At 41.8% G+C, this 24,137-nt stretch overlaps 1 protein-coding gene across 2 annotated transcripts in view; it reads left to right on the forward strand.

Moving 5' to 3' along the window:
* The first annotated feature begins 480 nt into the window (after window positions 1-480).
* The window catches only part of CA8 (carbonic anhydrase 8), a 49,093-nt gene continuing 25,436 nt past the window's right edge, over window positions 481-24,137 (forward strand). The window contains exons 1-4 of one of the 2 annotated variants that reach the window (XR_010920876.1): window positions 481-495; window positions 2,639-2,908; window positions 3,628-3,819; window positions 8,754-8,878. Coding sequence is in view for 1 of the 2 variants with exons in the window: in XM_067553724.1 (XP_067409825.1) it covers window positions 2,830-2,908; window positions 3,628-3,819; window positions 8,754-8,878 (396 nt within the window). In the remaining variant the exon portion in view is untranslated. Of the gene's footprint in view, window positions 496-2,638; window positions 2,909-3,627; window positions 3,820-8,753; window positions 8,879-24,137 lie in introns of those variants that run through there. The other variant, XM_067553724.1, reaches the window with a different exon arrangement.

The following is a 24,137-nucleotide window of genomic DNA, read 5'->3' on the forward strand; positions in this document are numbered from 1 at the left end:
GCCCTTCATTGGGTCCAGGTGTCTCTAATTGACCTGCAATCATCTCTCCCCTGCTTGCAGGAAAAAGGGTTTTTGGCCTTCTAGGGCTCACATTCTGGCCCTGGTATGTCCTTTTGAGGCCCTCTGACCTGACTTTATCACAGTTTGTATTATGGTAGCACCAGTCAGGCAGCAGGACCCCGTTTTACTAGGTGCTGGAGAAACACAGAACAAAAAGACAGACCTTGCCCCAAGGAGTTTACAATCTAAGTAGGGGCAGAGTCATGTGGGATGAACTGGGGCCACCTCTGGGGCTCTCTGAGTGGGTGGGCCTGGGATCCTCAGATGCCTTAATCCAGCTCTGGTTAGGGACAGTTGAGAATGTGAGGATATTTACAGATATAAGGGGGCAAAAAGAGTGAGGGGGAAACAGAGATGGTAAGGGGGGGACAGAGAGAGAGAGAGAGAGCTACAGGGAGAAGACAGACCTTTGATCAGCGGAGAAGCCAGAGTAAGGTAAGAATCATAGAAGTGTAGGAGTGGAAGGGACCTCAAGAGGTCATCTAGTCCAGTGTTTCTCAACCAAGGGTACATTTACTCCTGGGGGTATGCAGAGGTCTTCCAGGGGGTACATCAACTCATCTAGATATTTGCCTAGTTTTACAACAGGCTACGTAAAAAGCCCTAGCGAAGTCAGTACAAATTAAAATTTCATACAGACAAAATGAGAAAGTGAGCATTTTTTCAGGAATAGTGTGTGGTGACACTTTTGTATTTTTATGTCTGATTGTGTAAGCAAGTAGTTTTTAAGTGAGGTGAAACTTTGGGTATGGAAGACAAATCAGACTCCTGAAAGGGGTACGATAGTCTGGAAATGTTGAAAACCACTGATCTAGTTCAGTCCCCTACACTCAAGGTAGGACTACATTATAATTAGACCATCCCTGACAGGTGTCTGTCTAACCTGTTCTTAAAAACCTCCAGTGATGGAGATTCCACAACCTCCCTAGGCAATTTGTTCCAGTACTTACCCACCAGTATAGGCTGTGGGTAAAATAGACTTGGGGGGGGGGGGGGGCTAATCCTCCCCAAACTGCCCTGCCCATGCTACGCCCCAGATCCCGCTCCCACTTAGCCCCCTCCCCTGAGGCTCCCCCACCCACTGCTTGCACCTCTTGGGAGCACTTAGTGCAGGTGTAGGGAGCTTCCTACCCCCACACAGATGGTGGGCAGGGCAGGGCACTGCTCTGCTTGCCCAAGCCATGTCATGTGCACCCCGGGATGCACAGGTAGGGTCTCCAGCACCACCCCCAGGCCAGGGTGATGCAGGGCTGGCAGCAGGTCCCCCGAGTGACCTGTGCACCCCCTGGCCTTATCTGGGCCACAGCTGCAGCACGTCGACCCTGGCCTCCAAATACTGCTGCGGGAGGAGTCGGCCCAGCCTGTGAGCGGCAGACCCAACCTGGGACTGGCCCGGTGCTGCAGCTGCTGCCCTCCAGCGGCATGGGGAGCGCAGCGCAGGGCCCAGTGTGGGCTGCGCCCTGGAGAGCAAATGCCTGGAGAGTGGCATTGAGCTCCAGGCGGGTGGGGGAGTCTCAGGGGGAGGGGGAAGAGTGGAGGTGGGGTTTTGGGGATGGGGCCGTGGTCCAAGTGCATACCCCCCCAGCCTCCCCAAAGGCACCAGTCATTTTGCTGCCCATGCCTGACAGTCAGGAAGCTTTTCCTCCTGTCCAACTTAACCCTCCCTTGCTGCACTTTAAGCCCATTGTTTCTTGCCAGCGTTCACATCTGCTCTCATTTCTGCCTGTGAGCTGCTGGTTCTGGCTGCACTTTTCCCCACACTTGTTTTTATGTGCGCACCTGATCTGTGGCCCCACGAAGTCGCGGGACCTCCTCGTCAACCTCCTCCTGGCGTGGCCATCTACAACACCAGGGAGCGGAGGTTGGCTGGGGGGATGCCCTGCGACTGTGGGGCCTATCTCTGTTCCTCCGTCCGTCCATGCATCTGGGCGGAGTGCCTCTGGGCGGTGTCTGCTGGCTCCCTTGACATCTTCCGGGAGCAGTGGGCACTGGGGGGGTTCTTTGCTCGCTGTCCCCTTCCAGTTCCCTCCCTTTGACCCTCATGCCCCTTCCTGTTTTTTCCATTACTTGTCCCACCAAATCAGTTGAGTCCTGGGTCCAGTGGCTCCTCCCCCCAGGGGGCGGGGCCTTTAGCAGGGGGCGGGGCCTTTAGCAGTGGGCGGGAGCAAGCCTGGAATTCCCACCCAGCTGGACTTTAAACAGGAGCTGCTGCTAGCAGCATGGCTGCAGTGCAGCCCCCAGCATACCTTTCTGCGTCCACTAAATCTACCTACAGTGTGGTCATCCTTCTTGCAGCATCGACAGCCAGCCAGCCAGCCAGCCAGACAGGGGGACAGATGCCGCCAAGAGCTTCGCCCCTCCCTGTTTCCAGCACCTGCCTGGCTGTAGTGTCTCCCTCTCTGGCTGCAGTTTATTCTCTCTCTCGCTCCCCCACGGTGCTCCTCACCCCCCTGTCCCCAGGAGCTCTCTGCACAGCGTATCCAGGGCTCTAATCTGCCTAGTCACTGACGAGAGTCCCACAGAGTGCTCCAGCCCCATAAGCACCCCCCTCCCCTCCCCCGCTCTGTGTGTGCCACAGAAAGACACACGCCGGCTGCTCTGCACACCAACCCTCCGGCGACCGCTTGACACACACGCGCACAGCAGCGAGGGGGAGAGCCCCATGCTCAGAGCGCTGCAAACTCCCGTCCCGAGTGAACAGGCAGCCCCGCTCAGAGAGAGGGACCCCGGGACCCTCCGAGGGACACAGGAGGGGTGGAGACGCCGCCAATGGCTGACAAGAGCTTCATCGAGAAGTCCGAGTCCTTCCCGCAGAAGGAGGAGGCTTTGGAGTGGGGCTACGAGGAAGGTAAGGAGTCGGTGGGAAGGCAGCCGGGCTCCCCGAGCTGCTGGCTGGGTCTGAAGGAGAGAGAAGTTTCACTGTGCGGGGGAGAAAGGGAGGTGTCACCTGTGTAAAAGTGAAGTACAATGACATGCGGCTCAGCATTACAGCGTGGTAATGTTGTTGGCTTGTCGGGTTCCTCTCTAGCAGCTCAACTTTCAAGGTAATCTTGAAGCCGAGATCATGGTGTCTGTCAGCTTCAACTTGTCCCCAATCTATATTTTGTACAAACACCCTTTGATGCAGCCTCAGGCCAATAGAAATTGCTCCCCCAATTAAACAAACAAACACACCTATCAAGAGAAATCAGGTATTTTAAAATAAATAAATATTTATCCACTGCTTTTGAAATTCAGACACTGAAGCACTAAGAACCTGACAGTGAAACTGAATAAACACCAAAGTAGAACTGATTTTGCTGATTTCATTGTCTAAGTTCAGAGAAATGCAAAAAGGCAAATAATGATGATAAATTATGGCTAGGCAATGGGATTTTGAAAATTCTTTCGTGTTTGATATGGCGTTAGTAACAGGGGTAAAAGAATTGGTTTACAGCATTTTTTTTTGACAGTGTGCCTTTAAGTGAAGGGGGTCTACTCAATGATACATTTCTGTTGTATGTTATTGGTCAATGCTGCATGTTCTTCATGAAAAACAGTCGTATTTTATTTCTATTTTATTTTTAGGAGTCGAGTGGGGATTGATCTTTCCTGATGCTAATGGAGAATACCAGTCTCCTATTAACTTGAATTCAAGAGAAGCCAAATATGACCCCTCGCTACTAGAAGTACGTTTATCACCAAACTATGTTGTTTGCCGTGACTGCGAAGTAATTAATGATGGGCATTCAATTCAGATTGTCCTTAAGTCAAAATCAGGTATGCTTAACCATTGTTTACATTTTTTCCAATACAATAAAATGGATTATAAAGTTTAGATTGTTTTAAAGAATATCCTTTACACAGTAACTGAACTGAGAGAGAGCATTGGCTTCTATAAATGAGCTACAATCCAGATCCTGCATCCTTTTAGTCAACAGGAGTTTTCCACGGACTTTATGGAAGCAGGAGTGAGCTTTGTTCATAGCTGGATTGTTATGGTCCAAAACTGGACATTCATTTTTGTGAAATTGTTAGAAATCTTTAATCCTTAAATCATTAATCTTTCAATCAAGAAACTTTGCTGATGTCAGCATGATTGCTGCATGCTGGGATTGTTTAAAATTGCACTTATGATGGTGGGATAAATTCACTTGAGCCAACATTGTCTGGAGTTCAGAAATTGCTCACAATATAACTAAGATGGTGTAGAATCCAAATTGTATCTTATACTTATGGCTGACCGAAAATGTGGAAGTCTATGAAAGTCAACAGGAGTCTTTCTATCGATTTCCATGGCTTTTGATGATGCATTGTATGGATAACTGTGGACCTTAATAGTTTATTTAAGATAAGAGGCTGAATTATTTTAGGATAGTGATGGACCTTCACTTTTAAAGGGTATTGCATCAGTATTTACCACAAAAATAACTAGAAAGCAATAAAAACACCATTTCCAGCTTAACTGAAAGTTGAAATCCTGGATATAGAATTCTGCGATCAGAACTTTGGGCCTGGATGAGCTATGCTCAGTGCAGGATTTAAGTCAGGAAGGAAGGTGGGACGAGGCAATCTTTCTTGACCCTCTAATCCTGTGGTATCCAGGGACCAGTTCAGACCTTCTATAAAATTAGAGGAGTCTCAGAATTGTGTTAGTTGGTAGCTGCTTTGTAGAGGCTGTTATGCAGCAGAAGATTTCTAGAGCCCAAACCATTCCAGCCATGCTTCCTTCTGCCTGACGTACCATCTACTCAGAGCAGACTGGGAAGGATGGTGTGGAGCCAGCTCTATGCCAGCTGATTATTTACCTATGCTGGGGGAATCCCCAGCTGCTCCATTAGTGCAAAGAGGTCAGAGCAAAGATCTGGCCTCTGAGGTTTATTTTCATCAATCCAGTAATACAGTTGGAAGATTTGTATAATATAAAGAGAAACAGGCATTCAGTTTACATCTTTGAGATGAGCTTTAGTATGTCAAGATAGCACTGGGGATTCATATTCAGAAAGTACAGTGTTGAATTATTTTTGCTGTCTTTTAATGAGTTGAGCAGCTGAAAACAAGGATGAAAACTATCAACATGTGACCAGTCAGTTCACCACAGTAAGGTGTTCTGAGGACCACCAGTTGTACATGGGCCATAGTTTGGGAATCTCTGCTGTAAAACAGTGTTGTTGTTGGAATCTTTACGGAGAGTTTAAAAAGTAATACACGTCGGGATCGGAGATCCCTGAAAAGTAGTACAGTCACCTCTAAGTCACCAATGTGAATTCAGAATGGTGGTGCCCGACTGTTACTGTCTGTTGGCTCTTTGGTGACACTTGGGAATTAAGCTAACAGGCTGTCAAGTCCCTAGTTGATAATGTTCATGTCACAGACACCATCGCTGCAATTGGCACTATTTGACGCTCTTGTTGGCAGTCCCAAAAAAAGGGCTAAGGATAGGTGGACATGGAAGTTGAATTTCCCTTTTACCTCTAAAGGTGGTCCATTCAGGTCAAAACGAGGCAAGAGGGCAGAGCAGAGTATGTATGAAGAGAGGAATCTAGGGCTGTTCATTTGGTTCCTTTCACTTAAATAATTTAAAAGTAGGGGAGGAACAACTCTGCTTCTCGGGCACAATGGAACAGTCTACCTCAGGATGGAGCTTGTTTACCGAGGAGGCAAGGCTTTCTCGGCACCTGGCCTGAGAGATTATTAAACTCTCATCCACAGGAAATAAGAATGATCACAAACCTTGCCACTTGCATGTCCAAATGCAAAACTCATTCACCCTTGATTTCAAACAAAGCAATTTATAACTTATTCGAATTTATAAAGAAAGAAGAAGAGTCAAACAAACCCCATGCCCATACCTACATTACAAAACACATGCACACAAACACCATTTACTTCCAGATCTGGAGGAAGGGAAAGGATTTTTTCTTTTAAACTATGAAGACAATGTGACTCCAGAGTGGCAGGTGTGGTATAGGAAGCAGCATGGAATAGAACAAAAGAGAGGAGAGGATGGGTGGTTCTGGCAGTGGATGACGTTTTAGGAGATCTTATTTCTGTTTCTAGCTCTGCCGTAGATTTCCTATCATGTAATCTCCCTGTGCCGCAGTTCTCTATCTGTAAAATCAGGATAGACCTTTCATTACAGGGCTATGTCTTCTGCCTCCAGTAGGGGAAGGAAGGAGTTAATAAGTTTCCTTAAGGTTAAAGACCAACAACAATAGAATGTCTCTGTGTCCAGTTCCCTAAGTTGGTCAAACCCAGGCTCCTGCTGGGGTTCCCACAGCTTCCCTACCTCATGGGGTGTTGTGAAGACAAATCCATTTAGCCAGGTTTTCTTAATGGAAGCTGCTGAGCACTGAGCACTTTTGAAAATATGGCCAATTAGTGTATGAGAGGTTCCTATATGCATGGCATAGTACCCATAGAAAAGCCTACAAATATATAAAGTAGAATGACTAAAATATATATTAAAAATCAAAGGTTATTCCATTTCAGACTATACATTTTTCAGCTGTATCACATTGCACCATGCACATATTGTTGTTATGTACAGAGCTGTCATTAATGATGGTCCTTTTGATCCTTAATTCAGAACACACATTCAGGCTCTTCATTTAAATTTTTTTTAACATTTTACAGGCTGCTTCCAGTTTGGGCACTGTGCCTGTAGGCTATATGAGCTGGAGAAAGCATGATTAGCTTTAACATGGAGTAAAATAGATATGTTTGAGAGCCTCCTGGAATATTTCAAAAAATATTTCAGAAGGTATTCTATTAGCAGAAACACTTCTCCTTTGACAACAATGCAGTTGAATACACTACAAGGACTGACAGTTTCAGTTTCATAATGATTTTCCAAAAGAGATCACACATTGTGGAGAGGCAAAGTGAACATGAAGGTTTTCCATGCACAGACAATAAATACTCTTAACATGGCATGAGTATCATGAATTAAGCCTCATAGGTAGGTTTGGCGATGGTCCTGTAGATCCAAAACAATATTAGTAGAGAGCACTTCCAGTCATATACATAATGGGAATAATACTTCCTTTCACACACACACACATTTATTTCTCAGTAAAACAGATTTTTGTAACACATTATCACGCCAAATTTCCCTGTATTCTGAACATCTTGGTTTCCTCAATGTTTATGACTTTAACAATGTAGCACTTGTGTCTATAGTGATATAGGTAAGAGGAATATAAGATGCAAATTTGAATCCACACAAGCACTTTAGGACAGTTCTGTTATCTTACAATTCAAAGATTTTATAACTATAAGGATGCTTATTAAAGATCATTAAAGTTTTATATTCTCTTGTTGTGGAAGAAATACCAATCAGTATGGATCACTTTGTCCTTTGTTCTAACTTATAATAGAAATCTTAACTGGTGAGTTTTACCTCTGGCATGTTACAATTCTCCACCCTAACTTTAATATTTTTTGCTATTCTTTGACAAACAGTACAATATATTGTATTATGTTTTAGTAGTATTTCACCATAACCGGTACTCCAAACTGAAGATGAGATTGTATTCAGTTAATAGATAAAATGACTTAAGATTGTGGATCATTTATTACATAAAGCCCAACATAGTGCAACAAAAACTATTTAATTTTCATTACTTCATTGGTCAGAGAGGGTCCGATGCAAAAGTCTACTGAAGAAAGTAGGAGAGGTTGATGGGCTTTGGAGGAGTCCTGTAAGCACTCTAAGCCCAAAATCTGCCCTTGGATATGAGCACATAACTCCTATTGACTTTAATGAAGCGTTTCATACATGTACCTGAGGGCGATATTTGGTTGTAAGCAGCTTCAGGACTCTGAATGAAATTCTGGCATGGATGAAGTGCGGGACAAAGTTTGGCTTCAAATATGTATGCCTACATGTATGTACCATTTGTGTTAACTGTGTTCATTGTGAGAAGATTTAATGTTGAAGGTTCAAGTTATAATTTATATGGCTTTCCATCTCCTGTGACTGGGAGATAGATGTTTTTATAGTTTAATTTTAAGACATTCTCCTACATTTCACAGCAGTAAGAAAATCCTGGCAGTCTAGAATACTGTGAAGCTCCTTCCTAGTGGTATACTTTAAGTAAATATAGTATATAGTTGATACTGAGTGTTATTACAAGCTCAAGGAACATAAGGGCAATCTGCATCTCACAAGCCTGGCAGCTGGTGTCTATCAAAATATAATTATCTAACAAAACATTGGCAGCCAAGAATGCCAGAGTTTCTGCCCAGTTTTTCATAACCAATTTCCACTCAACAAACATAGGTGATACAAGCTAGGCATTTGTACAACGATGAGGCAATTATGCAGTTTGACACCAGAAGTAAACTGTATCATCTGGTTAGAACACAGAGCTGCTGTTTGGCTATCAGTCTATAAACCTCTTCACTCTTTGGAGTGATAAGCATACAATGCTTTTCTCTTGCAATATGATTAGCTGTTCTACCTTGTAAAACTCAGAATGCAGCATAATACCATTTTCATGGCATTATATAACTGAGAATTAATTGGAATTCTGCAGATGGGTGATAATACAGGAGAAAAGGCAGCAGGTATGTTATCTTTGCTCCCATTCTCTCTAAGATATTTCATAATAAAGAAGTTTGCAACATTCTCTCAATTGTTTGTGGACATTGTACTCAGCAGCTTGTTTGTGTGGAAAACTAAGTCTGTCTTCATTTGTGTTCTTTTCCAGGATTAGTAGGTGGGCCATTACCTCGGGGATATGAGTTTGAACTACATGATGTTCAGTTTCACTGGGGGAGAGAAAACCAGCGTGGCTCTGAACACACTGTTAATTTTAAAGCTTTTCCCATGGAGGTAAGAGTGACATTGCATTGCAAAACACCTGTGCTACGCACAAGATGTTAAATCATTGCTTGATAACCTGGTGGTTCAAAAGAGCTTTTATTTTAGTTCAGCATTTTTCACACCAAAAAACCGTCTGCTGAAATGTGCTTTAGTGCCAGTAAATTTAGATTTGCGTCTTTAGTGGTGTGCCTCTAGCATATATTGTATTGCATGATTAATTGGTCATAAAGTTAACTTGCAGAACTATTAACTTCTGTCTTAATAATATTAGCATTCTAACAAGACCTGCTATTTCAACACTTCCTATGTCACCTTGACTAATAGCTATAGTTGGGGGGAAAATCACTGCTGGAAACTTTTCCTTGGTAAATAGTAATTTGGGGGTAAACTTGATTTTAAAAAAGCATAAGTAAGTTTATCATGAAAAGCTTTAGACATCTGAAAACTGGAGAATATATGAAATTCTAATATATAAGAATCATTGAGTGAAGCTCAGCTTTTGAAAGAAGGGCAAAGGTGTACTGCAGTCTTAAAATTTGAGTTGTTCCACAGATACTCAACTTGATGTTCCATGATGGCAACTGTGCGGCAGAAGATCATTCCCGTATTTTCATTTACTATGCACTTCATCTTTTGTATTTTAAGGAGACTTTCAAGCTTTTTTTTTTCCCCAGAGGTTTTAAAATTATTTTTGCCTTGCTATTTGTCCTAGTCCCTTAGAAGCTTGAAATGGAATTTAATGAACATTTATACTCTCCTTTTCAAGTGCTTGGGCATTTGTTACTGAAAGGTTACACATGGATCCCACTCATAGAATCATAGAATATTAGAGTTGGAAGGGACCTCAGGAGGTCATCTAGTCCAACCCCCTGCTCAAAGCAGGACTAACCTCAGCTATATCATCCCAACCAGGGCTTTGTCGAGCCTCACCTTAAAAACCTCTAAGGATGGAGATTCCACCACCTCCCTAGGTAACCCATTCCAGTGCTTCACCACCCTCCTAGTAAAAAACTTTTTCCTAATGTCCAACTTAGACCTCCCGCCCTGCAACTTGAGACCGTTGCTCCTTGTTCGGTCATCTGCCACCACCAAGAACAGCCTAGCCCCATCCTCCCTGGAACCCCCTTTCAGGTAGTTAAAGGCCGCAGACTAAACAAGCCCAGTTCCCTCAGCCTCTCCTCATAAGTCACTCTGCTGGAATAGAGTTGCTTTTAAAAAAGAAAGGAAAAAATCTGAGCATTTATTGTAAAAATAAATATTAAAACCCACATGGGCTTGTGGAATAGATATAGGGTGAAATGGTAGCTTAAATAACTGGGTTAGGAACATTCGCTCAGATCTTGGCCTCTGCTATGAAAGCTTTGCATCAGTCCACTAGGGCAAAGCAGACATGAAGCTAGCAGATCTGGCTTCAGAAAGTTACCCCTATATGGGGGACTCACCAGGTAATATAGGGCCAGTTCAACAGCTTCTGCACCACCTTTTACTTGACCCCGTACAGATGCATCCCTGTGCCACAGTAGTTTCAGGCCACTGGAGTGGCTCCCTGTGACAGTGGGCAACTGATGCAATATAAAGCAAACCTGCCCCCAGTAAGTTAATGTCCATTTAGAAAAAGAAATCAATATGTAAAAAGGGGTCAGCATGGAGGCAAGCCATGAAAAAGGTGCAGGGATTGGCCAACAAATGTGATCAGCATCAGAGGGAACCAATGCCGCACCTCCTTTACGAACAGCATGACAGCTGTGAGGGATGTCAAACCCAAGATTTCATTGCAGTTAGCACAGAAATGTGTATATAGATCGATAGAAGAGCAAGTTGATTTCCACCCCATCAAAGCCATTTTTTGGCTAAATTCTGATCCTAGGATCTTAGCGACTGGTGACAATGTGATAGGTCTAATGGTTGGAAGTTAAGATTTATTTATTTATTTATTTAAAATACATTGTAAAAGCAGCACAAATGTGCAGCCTTAAACACGGGTCCCCAAGTAGATTTTTATTCTCTCTGGGGAGTTACCACTTTTGGGACAGAAGTCATGTACATACAGATATGTAGGCCATAACTCATGTCCCTTAATCCCACACTGTCCTGCTTTGCCAGCCTGTAGACTGACTTCTTTGTATGTCTTTTTTGGAGGAAACTGAAGTGGTGGAGGAACCACATGCTCTGTAGAAAACTTCTGCGCTATGTTCCGCCTCTACCTGTGAGTTTTCTAGTCTCATGCATACAAGGCAGTTAAATTTTGGTCCAAATTTTATACTGTAAAACTTGAGAAGGGTGAAAGTAGGTGCTCATGACAAGTGTATATGTTCCTTCAATAGTATGATCTACGTCACAGCTTACAGCACACTGGATTCTAACCACTGTCTTCATTCCGGGGACTGCCCCACATTACTTTTATTAAGAACAGTCACTTTGATCAGTAAAGCTATTTCTTGCTTGTTATGCTGGTATCTTTTTGTGCTGGAGCTGGTAGTCAAAGTATGTAGTTTAGAGCCTGATTTTCAGCAGGTTGGCAGGTAGCAGTAACTCCATGTGTAAACTAATGGACAGTGATAGATGCCTCTCCATCTGCATGCACATCTGTGGAGTATGTTCTTATCCTGTAGTGTGTATGTGTAAATGTGTATGCACAAATGCAAGCCTGAGAATCAGGCCCTTAATAGCTGTGCCCTACTCTTCCAGGAAAAAAGGATAGACTCACAGGATTGGAAAGGTCCATGATAGGTCATCTAGCCCAGTCCTCATGTCTGCCCTAATTGCTGATTTTTGCCTTACAAACCTGAAATACATTTCTGTCACTGATAATAAAAACTTTGGATGATAAGACATTAAGGAGGACACAAACCAAGTGTCTGAACATCGAGATGATAAACAAAACTGCATGGTTTTAAGTAAATCCATTAGCAACACACCAAATTGGGGACCAGATCATAATTTCTATTATGCCATTAAAATCCCAAATAATTCACTGAAGCCAATGTAGTTATGCTGGAGTGCAACTGATATATCTGATATGAGTATGTGGCTCTGTGTATTTATTGACCAGAGCTTCAGTTTGATTTTGAATTCCACTTCTAAGGTACAGGAACCTATCTGGTTCACCCTTATGTTATTAAACTGGGCCTGCTATTACAGAACAGCTACAAAATATCAATGTAATGATCCTTGTAAATTATAACTTTATAAAGGGATGTTACTTCTCAACATTTGGAAGAGGATTACTGCTTAGTTCCTTCCTCTGGTTCTTTGCCCTTGATATCATAACTATTAGATAGGAATTAAGCAATATCCTGTATCTCTAAATGTAACAATCTATTATTTTCTAACTAGACATCTTGGAATCTTGCACAGGGTTAGGACATTCAGGTTCACGGCTAAATAGATTAGCGAATTAGGCGTATGCTGTGACCTCTGGGACAACTTTTGAGATAATTTACACTCGTCTTAACAAAAATGCTGTTTATGTGACTCAGAGGCTAAGTTCATTGTTATTTTTATTATTATAAGCAATTCAGTAAGGTCTTGGGTTTTCAGCTTCCATGATGGAAGAAATAAAAATGTTGACTTTACTATATATGTTATCATTTTAATTGAAACACTTGTAGTTGCAATAACAGAAACAAGTCAGACGAAGCAGCAAATGTAAATGCAGTCTAATGTGAAAATTATAACGTCTTTTTAACATGTACTGTGCATGTTGTTCACAATACTCCTCCCTTTGTTCCTGGAAAGAAATACAATGCCCAGTCTTGCCTTGTAGCCAAAGACCGGGAAGAGATATTTCATGCAGCCTTCCTCAGAAATCATATGCAGTGTTCTGCTGAGCATAAACAGGGATATTTTACTCTCTGGCTGCTGCTGCTGTTATATGTTTGACAAAGAGCTCAACAATAGAAGATCGGTATCTAGTTCCATTTCCTTGGAGGATACAAAGGCTAGATTGTGAATTGGAGTACACACCTATATAGGGGAAAAAGAGGAGTAAGAGCCACCCTTCTATCTGTGCATGAACTACCCAAGCCTTGAGTCCAGATGTGACTGAGCAAGTGGGTGCTGCAACCTCCTTACTCTCCACCCCTTCCAGAAGGTGGGTGGGGAATGGGAAGGAAGGGACAGGGAATGTGTGGAACCTTCTACTTACTGCGTGGTGCGGGGTTGGAGGTTAACAATTTACTGCTGATAGAGGCCAGCAGCAAATGACCACTCTACTGGAGCAAGGGAGAAGCATGGAGGGAATTGTGCCTCAGAGAGTGTCTCTGAATGTCACCATATGTCCTCGAACTTGTCCTAGGATGGGGTGGCTTACACACCAGCACTTGCTCAGGGCTGGGCCAAATGGCACAACTGAAATCTAAAAAGGAACAATTATTTTTTAGCTGCTATAAAACACAGAAAGCTGCTATAAAATAAAACTGAGATGTCAAAAATGGTTCCTTTCAATGCTAGCAACTCGACTAGCAGGAGCGTGGAGAATTCTGTAGAATCCATCCCTTTAAAATATTGGCAGATATTAGCTTGTTTTGCACACATATTACTATCCAGCTGCAGTGTGTTTTTCCAAACGTTGTGTAAACTATCCGGGGAAGGGAATAAACTGCAAATCATTTCCAAGCCTTTCCAAGATGTAGACATGAAGAGAAAAACCTTGCCATTTGCTGTCATATAAATTTTCAATTAAAAAAAATAAAACTCTTGTTGCCTGAGGAGTCTGAATGAGTTTTGAATAGTAAGCCAAACGAAAGCAAAAATAAATAAATATATATATTCATTTATGTAATGTAATATAAAACAAACTCATTTGTTCTGTAGTATTTTTCATCACCACAATAACTATCACTAAAAATGCTGTCATAAATACATAAAACTCGCACAGTCTAATTGAAACAATTAGGTTTCCATTTGCTCATCTGAAACGCCATCTTAAATATTTGAGACAAAGTACCATTTTATGGTTTCAAACTAAAATTGTAATATTACATTTCTCTACCTTCAAGCATGTTCACAATCAGTTTAGCAATACATAGTGTTTGGTTCTTTGGATTTTTTTCATGTGCACATCTTTCAAATCAGATGTATATACTGTACCAAGCTGCCCTTTTTCATTTCTGTTGGGAAAAATTCCATGCCTCCAACATATCAGTTTATACTGAACTTTACCTTAATCTTGAATTGAGTTTTGTTAAAGCATTTTGGACCAAATTCTGCTCATCTTGGGTATGTCTACGCTGCAATAGAACACCTGTGAATGGCCCTTGTCAGCTGACGTGGGCTTGGGCTGCAGGACTATAAAACTGCAGCATAGATGTTCTGACTCAGGCTCCAGCCTGGGCTCTGGGACCCTGTGAGAGGGCAGGTTCCCAGAGTCCAATCTCCAGCCTGAGCTCAAATGTCTACATTGCAGTTTTATAGCTCCACAGCTTGAGCCCCGCAAGCCTGAGTCAGCTGACACGGGTCATCTGTGGATGTTTTATTGCAGTGTAGACATGCCCTTGAGTGGAATTCACCCCTTATTTTGTATTTATGTAGTTCAAATGTCACGGTGTCTATTTTATTCAATTTATTGCCTCATTTGTAAATTTTCTTGATAGAATAAAGCAAACAACTTATACGTGTAATTGTAACACCTGGTTGGCAATCTCTACTCCCTTCAATGCACACACCATCCTACTCCCTTTACTCACACAAAAGTACTCCCATTGATTTCAATGAGACTAGTGAGGGGAGTAAAGCATGCAGGCCCATAATAACAACACTTGTTTCCAAGATTAGGGACCAGTCTTGCACCACTGAAATCAGTGGGAGTTTTGCCATTAACTTTAATGTGACTATGATCTGGGCCATAAACTCAAATGGGAATGTTTTAAACAAAGGCCTAAATCCCATTCACCTCAATGATCACTGATTTCCTGGTTGTACAGAATGAAATTCACTCCTTTTGAAGAGGGGCAGCACAAAACCTATGAATTGCTTAAGGTGAACTTAAGATCTCAAAATAAGAGGGTGAATTTCACTCTTTACAAGCAGAAATTGGTTCAGAGTAGTTTAATAAACTTAACTCTGCTATTTTAAATTTAAAGTTTAGATTTTTCTACTCAGAATTTTTAAGAAGTATTTTTAATAAAGAAAGTTTCCTAATAGAATATTAATTTAGTATTCAAATGACTAAATGACTGTTTACAGTCTAGAATCATTGTTGACTAGTAATGTAAGTAGTATTTAAAGTAGAGATTTTTTATTACAAATAACTATTCTTTTATTCACAACTGGATCCAGATTCAAACCATCACTGATTAAAAAGAAATACAATACTTTACATCTTATATAGAATGCAGATATAATAATAATAATACGCATCCCTTATATAATATTTTATGAACCGGACTGAACCTGGTACAACCCCAGAGTCATCACTGGAGTTACATTGTGGGGTTGAATCTAGCTGGTGCTCTGCAATAAAGTATTTTATAGCCGTTTTCACATAGTCTGATCTTCAAATTTCCCCCTTATTTACTGGAGTTTTTTTGCTTTTGAGTGTTGTCTGAAACTGGAAACCCACTCCCCACCTCTCAGTAGAACAAAGAGAAACTGAAAAAATGAAATACAAAGATTACCATCATTTTAAAAGTAACATGAGCATTATATGATTCCTGAAATAGCTTTGTTATCAGTTGCTAACCTCTTTCAGTATTAGATTTGTTGTTGACAGATAATGTGATCCAAGTGATCACTCAGTCCCTAAAGTGTACTTTGATTCTAGGTAATTCACCCATATGAACATGGAGTGCTTATGGCTTTGCTCAGTCACACATAGTTTATACTTTGCAAAGAATACATGTAAGAACTTCGTATTGCAGTGTTGAGTCATAAGGCACACCAGGTGCATTAATGGTTGATATGCTAGCAGACCGGCATGGCTTTGATGTAGCTGAATGTAGGGAGAAATGCTTCTTCTAGCTCTTGGAAAGAAGGGATTCATGTTCGTATGTGGAATGTGTTTGGGGCCTTCTTTGTGAGCAAAAACTGCAATTTAATCCAGAGGTGACAGGAAGACATACAAGATACTAATCAGCCACCACAGTCTAAGGGAAAAGTCAGTCCTAGACCCAAACTGCTCATTGACCATCTGCTCCCTTTTCCACAGATTTTCCTATGTTTGCCCAATCATGTGCAGCTAGGGTGACCAGATGTTCTGATATTAGGGGCTTTGTCTTATATACGCAACTATTCTGCCCCTTCCTGGGGAAAAAAAAAAAGTGTCTCGATTTTTCACACTTGCTGTCTGGTCATTTTGTGTGCAGCAGATGCTTTTGAGTGTCATATCTGCCTTGGAATCCTTTGTGCTGGCTTCTGCAGTAGTTCCTGTGTTGCACCAGTGCAAAGGATTCTGGTATGCATTTAAGAAATGGAAGGTCCCCACTGCAGATAATCAGCCAGAAAGCAGGATAGATCTCCTTTTGGGTAATACATTATACAGGGAATGTTTGGTAGAAGGAAATGAATAGCTAACCATTGGAATGGTCAGGGGTTGAAGCTAATCTTTGCCTAGTAAGCCAATATACTAGACCAAATCTTGTATTCACTCAGGGCTTGATTGTTGCACTTAGCCACAGTGTGTAGTAAAGGCTTATCTGGATCTGCACCATCCTAGGGGGAAGCACTGAAGGTTGACTTTCTCAGAGATGCAGAATGCCCCTCACAGTTCCTTGGCTGTGTTAAAGGGATGGCAGTCTCTGAGACCTCTTTAAAGGGTGGAGCATTATCTCCTTCACTCCTCAAGTAAATGAGTTAGCCATTGCTTTCCCTACTCCTCTCCACCCCTTTTTTAAGTGAGTTTCTCCCTTGGGAAGCATCTTGGTAGCAACCCTTGCATTCACTCAAGTGCATTCATTTGAGTGTAGGGATTGTATTTATGGCATCCCAGCCATTATGAAAGCTGTGCAAGGTGGGGGTGGATCCTTATTCCCACCTTGTCACACTGCGAAGCCTCACAAGGGCCAGTCGTAATCTATCTAGCCCTCAGTAGTTAGTCAGTCAGTCATGTGTGTGTCTATAATGAGTAATCTAAAGATAGTTCTGTGAATTACCTGTTTCTGGGATGAGGCAGTTAATTGCATTCTGGTATTAATTAAAAATTAAAGTCTCATTATGTCATAAGGGTTCATGGTATGCTATTCTCATCAAGGCATTCTTGTATCATTATTGATAAAACTTGGGCATGGTGTCAGAGACAGGTCCCTGTCCATATAGGGTACGTCTACCCTGCAGTTACACACTCACAGCTGGCCCATGCCATCTGACTTGGGCTCATAGGGCTTGGACTAAGGGGCTGTTTAATTGCGGTGTAGATGTTGGGCTCAGGCTGCAGCCCAGGCTCTGAGACCCTCCCACGTTGCAGGGTCCTAGAGTTCGGCCTCCAGCCCGAGCCTGAAATGTCTACATCACAATTAAACAGCCCTCTATCCTGAGCCCAAGTCAGCTGGCATGAGCCAGCTGCAGGTTTTTAATTGCAGCATAGACATACTCAATTTCCATGGCAGGAGCTGTAGCATTTGAGAATCTCTCAAACATTAATACATTTATCCTCACAACATCTGTGTGAGGGATGGAAACACTATTATCTCCAGTGTATAGGTGGTAAACTAAGGCTAAATGACTTGGCCAGTGGATGTCTGTCTAAGCTGGCAACAGAACCCAGGCTCGTAGATGCTCAGATACTGCAGAGGCACTCAGACACTACAGTATCTAGCTACATAAATACTAGAGTTGGTAAAATAAAATGTTTCCATTAGAATCGTTTTTCTTTGGAAAACATTGATTTGAATAAATTGAAATATTTTGTGGGAATGTATCGATTTCATTGAAATTTTTGACCAAAAATTATCAAAACATTTTGTTTTAGTAAAGTTAAAATGTTTTGTTTCAATATGGCCAAAGCACTTCATTTCAACGTTATTGTTTCAACTTTTATGCTGAAAAAAGTTCAATATAATCTACTATAATATAGTCCAAACAATAAGATCAAAACGAAGTGCTGTGCTCTTATCAAAATTAAACATTTTCATTGTATCTCCCACACACTCACAGTGAAACATTTTGATAAGATCATTTAGGTATTTCTGAAATGAAAATTTTCCCATTTTGTGGGAAACGACTTTTCATTATGATTTAGGATTAATGGAAATTTTGAAATGTCAAAATTCCTCATAGACTGAAAATTCTAAGTTTCAACCAGGTCTAATAAATATCTAGCTAGACAGTCCATTCGCCTGAGTCCCAGTCTAGTACCTTAATCACAGACTGTCTAAGAGAAAAGCCATTACACAATATTAATGCAGCATGTAAAACTGCAATTCAACAGCAGGCCATTAAAAATACCTAGTGAAGATTATTAGTTTTCTGGAAACTCGGCCAGTATTGAGCAGAAAATTGTTCTGAGCTTCCTTGAACTGTGTATTATTTAAGTATAACTGCTCATTGGAGAGAAGTCAAAATTATGTTTGCAAGATAACCTACTCTTGCTGTTCCTGTTATCCATTTAGGAAGAATCTCAGGTCACCGTACAGCAAATACAAGTGTGGGATTCAAACCAGTTATCTGTAAAAATGAAATAAATCAGATGGAAATGAGTATTTTGTAATTCTGCCTTCATTAGATAAATCTATGTATAAAAATAAAATCAGTGAGATTAAGAGACCCATCCTACAGCCCTTGTTCAAATAGCTAGTCCTTCCCCAGGTGAATAGTCCCTGGAAACTAATAGCAGTTACTTTAGGCCTACTGATTTCAGTTGGGAAGCTGCTCGTGTGAATATATTTTCCAGAATTACACTCTTAAATCACATCACTTCATGTTCTCTTTGTAGCTTAGAAAATTGGTGGCTCTGATAGCACTCAGTATATTTGACTCCTCCACAAGATGTACTAAACTTGTATGCGTTAATAAACAACATTTACGTTAATCCAGTCCTCTTGCCAGGTTTTGGTCTCTCAAACCCTATAGTTGGTTTGAATGAAATATTATTCACAAAATGTTATTCAACCTGCTATAGGGCTGGTTGAATAAATAAAATACTTATTCACAAATAGCACATATGTTTGAGAAAATCACAATCCGCTCATAAAAGGAACATTCAGATGAAATTAATTGAATGAATTATCATATTCCAAGCTCTTCATTAAAGGAGAATTGTAGAACACACCCAAGAATTCACTTATAATTATGGGGGTCAAATTCACTTACAATTGTGAGGGTGAAACTTATTCCTCCCACAACCAGTGAACAGCTAGTGACCCGACACACGAGACCTTAGGTGGCATAACTGCACAACCTTCTCCTAGTCCCTCTAATAGTCTTACTGAGCTATTTGCCCCCACAGTACTCTTTGACAGTGAGCCCTGCCTGTTTATCATATGGAGGTGATATTTTGATCTCCTATGCAAAACCTGAATAAAATGGCTTTGTGTGGGAGGAGCTTAAAAGGTTTTTGCGGGGGATCAGGTCCTTCTCCTGCAAACCAAGGCAAAGCAAGGAGAACTTTGCAGCTTGGCCACAGGAGCTACTAAAGCCCATAGATTGCAGTGGCAGCGGTGGCTTACTGCATTACATGCAGGTAGGTCAAGTTGACCTCTTGTCATTCCCGTCAGCGTTGAAAGGGGTGCTCAGTATGCAGCTCTGTGTTGATCAGAGACTCCCTGCGTGGCCTTCTTGTTTCCTGACTTCATGTCAATGAAAATGAAGCAGTTCTGCTAATTAATCCTTTCTGTGGCAGTAAATGAGGACACAGGATTTGACCCATTTTGCCTAAGAATATATTTCCTTTTCTCTCTTTTAAATTCATTGTTTTAGTTTAAAGGGGTGTCTTTTTCTCTTGTATTATATGATGGGGTAAAGAGGAGAACTCAGCTGGCCCTCTCCGTATTCTTCATCTTTTTATATCTCCCTATTTACTCTTCTTTCCAACCTACTATAAATAGTTCTAGTCTTTACAGTCTTACCCCATATGGAAGCCTTTCCGGCCGTTAGTTCTGTTTTTAAAGGACTCCTGGTATTTCTCCTATGTTTTATTTGAGATGAGATTGCCATATGTGAATTCACTATTCAGCATGAGGTCATACCACTGATTTATGAGAGACATTACAATATTTTTCTCTATCAATCTCTGTCCCTTCCTTAACACAGCCTAACAACTTAGTTACTCTGATGGCTTAAGCCAGTGATCTCCAAAATGTGGGGTGCGCCCACTTAGGGGGGGTGCAGAGGAACATTCAGGAGGCATGCAATGGTGGAGCCCGGGCCAGCCGCCCCGGGTGACTTCGTCCCCTGCCCAGTTCCGGTTCCTCTCTGCTCCCTGCTCCGCTCCCAGCCCCGCTCTGCCCTCATTCCCTCTCCACCCCCAGGCAGCTCCACCTCTAGCCCCAGCTCCTCCCAGATCCTCAGTTCTGCCATCAAACCAAGGTCCTCTGCTGTGCCAACTGTGTAGTAATGGGGGGGGAGGGTGTGGACAGATTTCAATACTGATGGGGGGAAGGAGGCGTGACAGGAAAAGTTTGGGCACCCCTGGTTTAAGCATACTGGAATATCCATAATGACATCTAGAGCTTTTCCTGAGATGTTACAACTAATTCAGAACCCATCACACGGTGTGTGGACAGTTTCAGCTGTTCCTTACACTTGCATGTTGAATTTCAACTGTCAGTGTGCCAGGCAGTCAGCTAGTTTTGTTCAGGCCCTTTGGTGTGTGCTTTGCAATCCTTCTTTTCATGGACTAATCTAAATCTGTGTTGCCAGCAGATTTTCTATATCGCAGTTCAGCTCTTTTCCCAGGTTGTTAGTAAATAGGTTCAGTAACATCAGTCAGTGGGGTTTTTGGGCTCCCTCACTACCAACCTCTTGCTACAGAACAGGCCATTTATTCCCAATCTAAACTTTCTATCTTTTAGCTAGTTTTGAATCCATGGTTCAGAACTACATTTCACCCTGTGGGTACCCAATTTGCTGAAGCGTATCTCGCTGTTATCTTGGGCTCGCCGCACATCTGTTCGCTGTATCCACCGGTTGTGTCTCATCTTAGATTAGAAACTCTTTGGTCAGAGACTATCATTTGGTTGTGTGTGTTTACAGAACCTAGTACAATAAAGCCCCCATCATTGATTGGACCTCTTCTAGATGCTACTTCAATACAAATAAACACATGAATAGTCATACTAATTGTGAGGAACTTTATCACCCACCTTTTGAAAGTCTAAGTCAATTATATCCAATGCTGCTTCGTTATCATTCAGTGATTTCTAACAGTTTAGAGAGGTACCATTTACCCTAGCAGAAGATGTGCTGGTTTTTCCATTATATTCACGGAGGTTCCTTCTAACTCTAATGATTTTATCAGCTGTATTTCCTAGTACTGAAATGCTGCACTCCAGTCCATACTTCCCATGATCACTCTTAGCATTGTTCTAAAAAATGGGCTGTCACAGCATGCCTCTGTTGCTACCCAGTGAACCTCACCGGCTGGCTAGTTCAGGTAGTTTCACAGCCACAAACACACACCAGGTTGCTTCTCTTATACCAAGGTATGAATTTAATCTTCTCTTACATAGTAATACCATGCCATGCAGACTTACAGCAAGCATAGGCTTTCCTGCAGCCCAGGCTCACTCTCTGAACTTCCTCCTGAGCTGCACCTTGCTTCCTGTTTCCTCCTCTTATAGTGTCCCCATTACCTTGCTAACCCAGTGATTATCACCCATGTGCTCACAATCTCCCAACAGAAAGTGTATAATTGCCCTCAGCTGAGCCTGCAGCCTTCTTCAAGCTGCAGCAATATCAGTGATCAGGGTTGCTGCTGATAGCACTCTGTCACACGGCCATGAAGTTCTCTCCACTTCTCTGGTATAGCGGTCATTTTTAGCAGGATTTTAAAGGAGACAAAGAGAGTTAAACGCCCAGCTCCCAATGAAACTCCGTGAGATTTCAACATTCCCTGAGGCTCCTTTGAGAAGCCCAGCCTGTAATAATAAATTACATAACTTTGTTAGCATCCCAGATGCGTCTCCATTCATCAGAGCTCTCCTCAACAGCCTGCAAGTAGCTTATGTGGAACAAAACTGTACAGGAGATGTGGATGTTCAGCTCAAGGTCCTCGTATCCTGTTCCTCGAGCTACACTGGAATCTGAGCAACACTGATTTCATTATTATTTATTTGTCTTGTGAGAACACCTAGAACCCCAGTCCTGGACCGTGGCCCCATTGTGCTAGGTGCTGTATAAACACAGAATAAAAAAAGTTCCTATCAAGCCTTCTGCACACATGGAAGGGAAGAGGGAGGAAAGGCAAGTTTCGCCCAAAGTTTATGTTCTGTTCAATTATTAATTAACTTCATACAGACTGAATTTGCATGTTTAAATGATATATTTTTAGCCTGACTGAACCCTTGCTCCTTGCCGTTTAACCACACAGGATTTACTAATTCACTTTTTTTGCTTCCTTTTTGTGTTGTGGACTATGCAGACCTTCTGTCTCACCACTAAGATATTCTTAAGCAGCCTCCATGCTGCTTCTATGAATTTTAATTTTCTAACTTTCCCTTTCAGGCTGTTAATAACTAACTTCCTATTTTTTAAAAAAAATCACCTTTCTAGAAATTGAGTGCCATGGTAGTATTCCTTAGTATAATCCCCCTATGAGGATGTGGAATTTGATTACTGTATATTATGATCAGACTTAGAGGCTCAATCACACTTGCTTCCTGAAACAATTCAGCAATAAGTCAAGTTTCTCCTCTTATAAACACTCATACAAACTATTGGTTATGACAGTAAGAAATTGTTTTTCCAAGTCATGCCCTCATGTGACATTGTTTACTCAGTATTTGGGTAGCTGAAATTACACATTACCATTCTACTACATTCTGTTGCCTTCCTGAGCTCACATAAATTTATGGTCCATATCCTTAGCTTTCGCTAAGGTCCCTTTGCACTGCAGAAGTTATAAAAGGAACATCATACCGGTTCCAAATGGGCAGGTGAAAACTCCCTTTACATCACACACTCTCCTCCACTTTTGTGTCATGTTGGGGGGGGAGGGGAGGATGAAAACATGATGCATTCTGGCAAACCTGAACTTACAGGACAGCCTTTAGAGGCCAGTCTTAGTTAGTATAAGTTAGAGCAGTCCTTAGGATCAGCAGCCCTTTATATCAAGGGCTGGTTCAGCCCCAAAATCAAGGGCAGAGGTGATGGTGGTTTACCACTGTTTTTGCTTTCCTCCACAGTTGTGCCATTTGCCTTCTTCATCTTTGTTCTGATTGAGAGCCCTATGTGCATCCTAATTTTAATAAACTCAGATTTGTATTCATGCTGAATCTACCTCATAAATCTTCTCTACACAGAAAACCTATTCTTAAGAATCAATCTGTATACTCCAGAGATTCTTTAATATATAATACTACTTCCCTTCTTCTCCTACCAAAACCTTCTTTCCAGTATAAATTACAGCCAGAAATTAGTGTAGAATTAACTAGTACACGAAAGCCAATTATTATGAAGTCTTCTCCAAGTCTCAGGCTTTCCAGATCACCTATTTGTGTTTTCAAGCTTCCTGCATTGGTACATAGGCATTTGTAGTCTTTATGTGTAATGATGTGTTCATTTATATGTATCCCTTTGCACTGGAATGCCTATACTGGATTTCTCTGCCTTTTTTCTGATGGAATCTAAATTAGAGTGGGCCCTCCGATGCCTGAGATGTGAAATGTAAAGAAGAGCAAGGAAGAATACAACAAGGTGGAAAAGCTCAGGAGTCAAATCTGTGACTCACCCTCCATTTTGGGACCCAGAAGAGGCTCCTCTGCAGCCATGCCACATGATGGAGGGGCTTGGCAACTTTGGAGAAGGCAAATTCAAGGGGGTAGTCATTGCTGGTGACATGTTGCCCTCTGAACTGGATTACTATTCATGCAGATATCTGTCTGGAAGTTAATGCTGATCCTAGCAGCTGTAACTTCTACTCCATGTTTGTACTAAACTTTGTCTTTGTTTGAGAGGGATATTCCAGAGTGTTTTTACAATATTTAAAACTGGAGTGACACCAGGATATTTTTATTCCTGTTTGCAGAAAAAATAATTTGGATACAGCCCTGGATGGGCTTTGTGATGTTTTGCTCACCAGACAGAACCTTGGAATCTTTTGAGATTGAGATACAGACAGAATTAAGAGGGACAGTCTTTGTCTTAAACCTTTAGAAACATTCTTAGCCGACAACAC

This window comes from Emydura macquarii, unplaced genomic scaffold (genome assembly GCF_026122565.2).
Source record: "Emydura macquarii macquarii isolate MOO-44397 ecotype Brisbane River unplaced genomic scaffold, CSIRO-AGI_Emac_v2 contig_1477, whole genome shotgun sequence".
Classification (NCBI taxonomy): domain Eukaryota; kingdom Metazoa; phylum Chordata; order Testudines; family Chelidae; genus Emydura; species Emydura macquarii.